The sequence below is a fragment of the Solanum pennellii genome, chromosome 10 (assembly GCF_001406875.1).
Source record: "Solanum pennellii chromosome 10, SPENNV200".
Lineage (NCBI taxonomy): Eukaryota > Viridiplantae > Streptophyta > Magnoliopsida > Solanales > Solanaceae > Solanum > Solanum pennellii.
In genome coordinates this window covers 80623811-80631529 of record NC_028646.1, presented here as the reverse complement: position 1 = coordinate 80631529, position 7719 = coordinate 80623811, and the positions used below count along the sequence as shown (strand labels likewise).

At 25.5% G+C, this 7719-nt stretch overlaps 1 protein-coding gene across 1 annotated transcript; it reads right to left on the bottom strand.

The window, feature by feature from the left end:
- Positions 1–986: 986 nt before the first annotated feature.
- Positions 987–1373, bottom strand: LOC107001642 (auxin-responsive protein SAUR32-like). The gene has a single exon (XM_015199613.1). It carries the CDS (start codon positions 1371–1373, stop codon positions 987–989), a length of 387 nt encoding a protein of 128 aa, XP_015055099.1.
- Positions 1374–7719: the final 6346 nt, after the last annotated feature.

Here is a 7719-nt window from a genome sequence, read left to right as displayed (position 1 = left end):
AATATGTGAAGGTCGTTGGCACGTTCACCCTTTCTGCTTGTCTCAACTTTTATTCGATGTGTTATTGCCTCCGATATTTGAGAGGCGATCGCGATTATTATAATCTTTTTAATCTTAGATAGATCGTTTGAAAATATGTTATGGTTACGCAATGTAATGCTATAACAATATTGCTTACTAATAAAATTATTATTCCAATTTAGCATAAGATTCACTACTATAAATAAAAGTTTTTTTATTATAAATTAATGGGACAATTTTGTAATATTGTATAAAGTATATTGCGTTATATATTTATTAAAGTGTGCAACCATTTTATTTAAAAACTTAACACATTGTTTCACGTGTGAGTTTGATTATTTTTTATCACGAATCAAGCACGTGAAAGTTCTTTTTTAATTTGAATGGCGATCGTACTTTAATTTCAAAATTCTTATCTGTTCTGATATTATATTAAAATATATAATCATCTTCTTTAAAAATTTAAATTATTAAATAATATATTTTTATTATTTAATTATATTTTCGGGAGTTTGCAAAATTCGAGGAGACGAAAGAGATGATAGTCACTTCTTACACATATCGTTGATAGAAAATAAAATTTAAAGGTCAAATATTACAAAAGGAAGCATTTATTTTTCTCCATTTCATAGTATGGTGCCAACTGTAGGTCAGTTGAAAAGGATTTGACCAACAATGTTCATTTTTTTAATTAAGAACTTAAAAAAAATATTTTAAAGTTTTTAAACAAGATAATCGTCATTCTCTAAATCATTAAGACTTTGCTAAACCACATTAGAGGTCTCATTTTATAAGTTCAATTTTGACTTTTGGAAATAGCAAGCTACCAATAAATTGTAGAAGAACAATAAATATCATATAAACACATCTAATTAAACCAACAACAAGATTATAGAGCTATCGCTAAAGTTATCTTAGTTTGATCTATACATAGCTCAGGTTAAATATTAATTTCCGCGATATATCTAAACTGCAAACTTGAGTTTGAGAATTTTTTGTAATTCCGCGGCATGACAATGAACTTCAAGAACACCCTTTTGTCCAAATCCATACTCATCTTCAGTCTGTTTTAATAATTTCAAGAATGATGGATTATTGAGACAATGAAGTTCCACAATAAACCTCTTTGGCTCTTCTTCTGGATTTACTGAAAATACAGCAAAGTATCCTTCTTTAACATCATTTGGTACCATTTGATCATTATTTGCTCTTGGTGTTTCAACAAATTCCACAACATCAAATTGATGCTCATTTGAATATTTTGGAATTAATTGAAGATGATCAATAATTTTCTTGAGCTTTAACATAAGATGATTTAGCATGGCCTTGCAATTGTTTCTTTCTTTACTCATTATAGAATTTTTGAATATGTTTTTGGTAGTAAGGTGATAATTTGTTTTTGCTTTCTAAAATAGGTTAAGAAGAAGAGAATTTATACAATAAGTTGAAGGAGATTGATGAAACTTCTAAGATGCTGAGGAATAGGTTACATTACATGTGCTTGCAACTTGTCATTAATGAATCCTTTATAATCATTATTTCCTAATTCTTATATTATTACATGGATATTTTCTATTTTACACTTGTTAATATTGTCTCTGTCTCTATTTAGTTGTTCACTTTAGAAATAACACACATATTAAGATAATAATAATTAGCATAGTGAAGTTACAGTTTGACCCTTATTAATTATGGTTTCAAAAAGGATGAATGGAACCTTAGAAATTTTCAGTAAATTTAAATGAGGGTATAACAAGAAAAAAAATTATCCTTTCTTAATTTGTCTAAATGGATAAGTAAATAGGGACAACTAAAAGAAGAAATATGAACAAGTAAATAGGAACAGAGGAAATACTTTTTATGCTCATCTTTACTTGTCCACTATACTATTTTGAGATGTCTATCAAATTTGTCTTGTTTGCAAAATCAATTAATAATTTATCATTTTATGTCTTTTTTACTTTTACTAATAAATATTGTTCACTTCTTAATTATTGTATTAAGTCAATGGAACCACTATTATTGATGAGCAGATGGAATATTAATTAGTCAGTTGAAAAAAAGTTGAATCTTCAAAATTTGTTTAAACTTTCGAGTCATAGTAATTATAGGGTAAAATGGAGAAAATTTAATTGATTCTATCTAGTTATATGAGACAGATATTTCTAGTAAGATGCATATCTAATATCAGACAAAGATAATATTCTATTTATTTTAATTTACGTGTCATTTATCATTTTTCGAGAGTAAAATTGTTGAAGTTTAATCGGTTATTTGTGTATGAAATCTTCAATTTTTTTTAAAACGAAATTTATATATTTATAAACTACGTAAAATATATTATAAGTCACAATAATTCATAATCTAAAATGTTTAAAAGATCTATGAAACTTATGTTAAAGATAGACTTGTTTGTATCTAAAAATTCAAAAAATAACACATAAAATAAGACTAAAAGAGTAATAAATAAAGATATTTAAAATTATATTTTAAATAAGTTATAAATATTTATATAACTATAAATTATCTTCTTCTTTTTTTAAATCGAATTAAAAAAAAGTGTTTTTCTTATATAATAAAGTGAAACAAAAAAAAAAGTATTAGTACTTTACAAAAAAAGGAATTCTCTTTATCGGTTACTCTCTTTGGGATTCAGAACGTGTTGTCCAAATTTTTCATAAATATTTTTTTTATATAAATAAAACCAAGAATATAGGAGTATATTTTATAAAGTTTGGATTATATTATTTATTTTTTTCAATTTTTTTTTCGAGAATAATGCAAACGCGGTATAGTATAATATAATTCATGAGCTGTTCAATCTTCAATATTTTATCTTAGTCCGTACACTAGAAATAATTGTACAATGGTCCATGTCCTTGCCACGTTCACTATTTTTGTTTAGGAAAAAATGATAAATATATTTTCAAATTATCATAAATTATATATAAATATTTTTTGTTATATTTTTGAAATATTGGTATCTGTATCATAAAAAATAGAGCATTATAGCCTTTGTATTAACGGATATACATGTGTCATAATCTTATCCATCGATCCGAAATTATTAAATATTAAATTAGCAGACAAGATTACGCCACATACAAACCTATTTAGTCTTCCATTTATTGAAGGGCATATATCAACTGGTTTATGAACGGTCAGACATCAATATTACAAAATTATAATAGAGAGTATCTTTATATCATTTACGATAATTCGAGATACGTTTATCTTTTTTTCGCCTTTTATGTTATTATCTAAACTCCTATTTATCTTCTCATCTTCACAAGTTATATTTTCTATGTTCGACTTTATTATTTGACATTATCTTATTAGACCATTCCAATAACTTATCTGTACTATGTATATTCCTCCATCAAAGATGGATCAAATATTCGAATTTGAAGTTTGAAAGCTTTACAATAATCTCAAAGTTAATTAATATTGTAATAATAACTTAGTTTATAGTCAAATTTATAATTTAATATATTTCTTAATATAATAATTTGATAAGGTAATAATTGTATTCCATAACTTCTAATTTGCTAGTTTACAATATATGCATAATTAAGTGTAACTATATTGCTGATGAATGATAAAAATCATCTCTTCTTTTGGGTGGTTAAATATATATAAGTTTTAAATTATAAGACATTACGTAAAAAACTTATCAGGTATTGTACGGATCGTAAACATTGAATCCTCAAAGGAGATAAATAAAAAGACTGATATAAAAATCCACCAAATTTGATCGCTATATTAATAAGTCGATTAATAAAATTCGATATAAATCTCAAACCCACGTCATATCAACACGAAGACAACACCGAAAGCAAAGAGTTTGAACAACTTTAACTTTCATGTACCAAATTGTCTGTTTTGCTCACATGAAGTTGTTCACTAGAAGATACCAAAGATGGAGGCCCCTTTTCACTCTACTCAGTGAAGTACTTTTTCTAAAACTATTAGATCCTTTGTTCCCTTTTCATATCATATATTAATGTACAATTAACTTGTCTCATTCACCAACCTGATATGCGGTGTAATAGCGAGACTGATTCACCCTTAATCAAAAATCTAAAATTATGTGATTAGTATGACTAAAACTGTTAATATAAACACAATAACTTGAAAAATTAATCTTCAAAAAGTAAAATGTGATAAATTAATATAAGACGAAGAAAATAGTATTTTAAATAGCTTCTAAAAAACCATATTAGAAGTCTCATCAATTTGACTTTTGAAGAAAAAAGTCATCATTTTCCTCATTTGGCCCTCTTTAACATAAGGAGGAAAAGAGTTTGGATAGAAAAAGAATTATGAGTTTGGATAGAAAAAGAAATAGGTAATTTCTTTATATGAGTTTGGATTTTTTTTTAAAAAAAATTAAATTAGTTTTTAAGATGTAAGTTAGGCTTACATGATATTAAAGTAGAATTAATTTCAATTATTGTTTATCGGCAGAGGATTCTCGTCGGTTTAGTTAGCTTGCTCTTCTTAAAAAGTGAGATTCAAACGCACAAACACTTTTAGTTCGTACGTGTTTGCTCTTTGAAGGTGTCAGAAATCACTGGGCTACATCATATTGTTATATCACGGATATCCAGAATATGTTATTTAATCACTTTATTTACCATCTTACTTATACATATAATATAATTTTTCAACAGATAGTGTCCGATTAAACACTCTGGCATGAATATGGCTACGTCCCTGCTCACAATGGATAACAAGAGATTGGTGATCTTCATCATGTGGTCCTGGAGATTTGGGCTTATGTTAGGTCCAAAATTTATTATTTCTTTATAGTCTCACGTGAAATTATTGAAAGACTTCAAAACAACAGTAAAACTATTTATTTATGTGTTCGAATCACAAAATCAATACATGAATAAATTACACTTCTAAAGGGGCGAGGACGGCCCCTTGATTTTTACATTTTTATAAACGCGATATACTTTAGTGTACCAAATTGGCTGTAAAGTGGAGAATTGATAGAGATTTGAGACAAGGTCTCCTTCTCAATTTACTAAATGAGTATACTATCAACATTGTATGTACAATAATTAGTTTGTCCAAATCAGAAATAAAAGCAAATTGGAAAAGGAGGGGGAACAAGCTATTTCATGAAAATTATCTTATTTGGAGTTAAATGAGTTTGTCGAGTCATGTGGTCCAATAAAACACGCGGAATATGAAGAGATATTTTAAAATTAAATTTTAAAAAATATATATAACTTAAGGATACATTTATATCATTATATTCATTAATAAAAATAATTTCTTCCAAACGATTGTATCGTGTAATCTTTGTGAGAAGAAAGATATATCGTCTATTTGCAAAATTTCAAAAAGAAAAAATTCTTTTAAAAAAAAAATGACATATATTGTTGAGTCATTTTTCACTGAGAAGATTTTTTTTCCATCCAGAAAACCTTTTGGACTAAATATAGTTGTAGAATTTAAATAAAGTGGGAAATTCAAGACAAATTTTGTAAAAATTTCCATTAAATTAAGATTATTTTATCGTACCTCTCAGATGAAATGAATTAGTTCAAAAATTATAATCTCAAAATAATTTAATTTGCGAATTAAATAATTTTTATATATTAAATTGTTTTATGTGAAAATATTTAAGGTTTCTTTTTTTTTTTGGAAGAATTAAAAAGGTCATAGAGTAATATATATGTTTTAGACCGTTAAATATTTGTAAAGATAATAGAACTGTCTAAATTAATTATTCCTACACATTTGTAAAAAGGATATACAACAAGTTAATTATATAAACACAAAATACGTTGTGCATTTAATTATCGAGTATCTATCGTAGGTACAATCAACTTGTCGAAATCGAACACTACTTGTTATTTATTGCAACAAAATTCAATTGACTTGTTGCAGAAGTCATGAATCTTGCTAATTCTATCTTGCTATATAATACAAACTTATGATTAGTTTTGATAATTTCTTTAAAAAACTTATAGGTATAAATCACATTTCTTAAAAAAGTGAAATATGTTTTTCAAATAATATAGTTAAACACAAAATGAAATTTTATCAAAATAATATTTGCCAAAAATATTTGAAAATTTAATGCATGCTACAAAACAATCCCTAGAAGTAGATGGACAAAGTAGTTCTTTTATTTGTAAAACTTATTGGGGATAACGATGATAAGTAAATTAAAAATTGAGATTTTTGTAATTAATACAAAAAGTCTCCTTATATATATGGTCTTAGACAATTCTCTTCTCGTAAGCTTACGTTAGGTCCAAGATCTATTTCTTTACGAGTTTACATAAATTTATTAAAGAACTTTTTTCTTACAAATTAATTATGCAAATACTTGCATTAAAAAAATTGCATGTCAAAATAACGCGGTATACTTGCATGCACAAAATTGACCGTTTCACTCACATTATTTCTAAAATTATTGGTCCTTTTGTAGCCTATCCACATCTTATGTATAATTAACTTGTGCCAATCAAAAATAAAATCAAATCAAACTAATTTATCCACTTTATAATATATCAATTTGTATCGTAAAAAGTGTGTATATTTTATTTTAAACTTAATTTTTTTCAAAAATAAAGTACAATATATATTTAAGAGAGCTTTTTAAAAAGCGTAAATATTTTTATGTGTTAAATATTTGTAAAGGCGATAGAATTGAATAGATCTTCTTATCTAGACTCGCTCCACATAAGTACACACAAATAGTCTTTAGTCATTTATAATCAATCAAATTCAGGTCAATTACAAATCCTCGCCTCTTAAGTTCACTCTTTCAAATTTTAGTTAATAATTTTGAGCTAACAGAAGGTTTTCCTTATTTAATCGTTCTTATGTTATTTTTTATAGTTTGAATCTATACTAATTATGTCACCACTTAATAAGAACTTAAATTCATTTCAACCATGTTTAGAATAGAATTAAAAAGTTGTATCATGAATTTTAAAAATATAAATTGAAGAACAGGTAGGATTCATGTCAAATTGTTGAGAAAAAAAATTATAAATGATTAAGAGGGTTTTTGAATTGACTTAAAAATTGATCAAATCTATTTTTGTCTGTTTTTGACTTCTAAAAATGTTTGACAATATAAAAAATAAATTAAAATAAGTCAAAAATGACTTAAAATAAGTTGCAAAGTGTTGACAAATATATAAAAGTTACTTAAAGTAAATTAAAAATGACTTAAATAAGTCAAAAAACAAAAATAAATTTCCCCTATTTTTTATTTTTTAATTTAAAAATTATTTTAATTTAATTTTTATTTTTAACTTAAAAATTATTTTTTAGATCAATTCAAACCGGCTTTGAAATCATTTTACAAACATTTGAAGACATAGTGAAAAATATTGCTCACCTGTGAATGAGACAGTGTTGGCTAACAGTAGGATCCAGTAAATGCAATGTTCTATTAATAGACAAGAGAATATTTAATGAGTTATTACTTATTTTGTTCATTTTTTGGTGGATTGGGATATGAATACTTTTATATATATTTTTATGAAAAGAGTTTATAGATACATGTATCTGGCGTATTAATTATATATATTTCGTATATATGTGGATAAATTGATATAATATGTTCAGAATATATTATATCAATAATGTGTATCTGAAATACACTGATTTTTTCACTCTCCTTTCAATTCTCTCTCCTCTTTCACTCGTATCTCTTCCTATATA

What these genes read in the sequence shown, in the direction of transcription:
- LOC107001642 (XM_015199613.1), bottom strand. Translation starts at nt 1,373, where the DNA reads ATGAGTAAAGAAAGAAACAATTGCAAGGCCATGCTAAATCATCTTATG.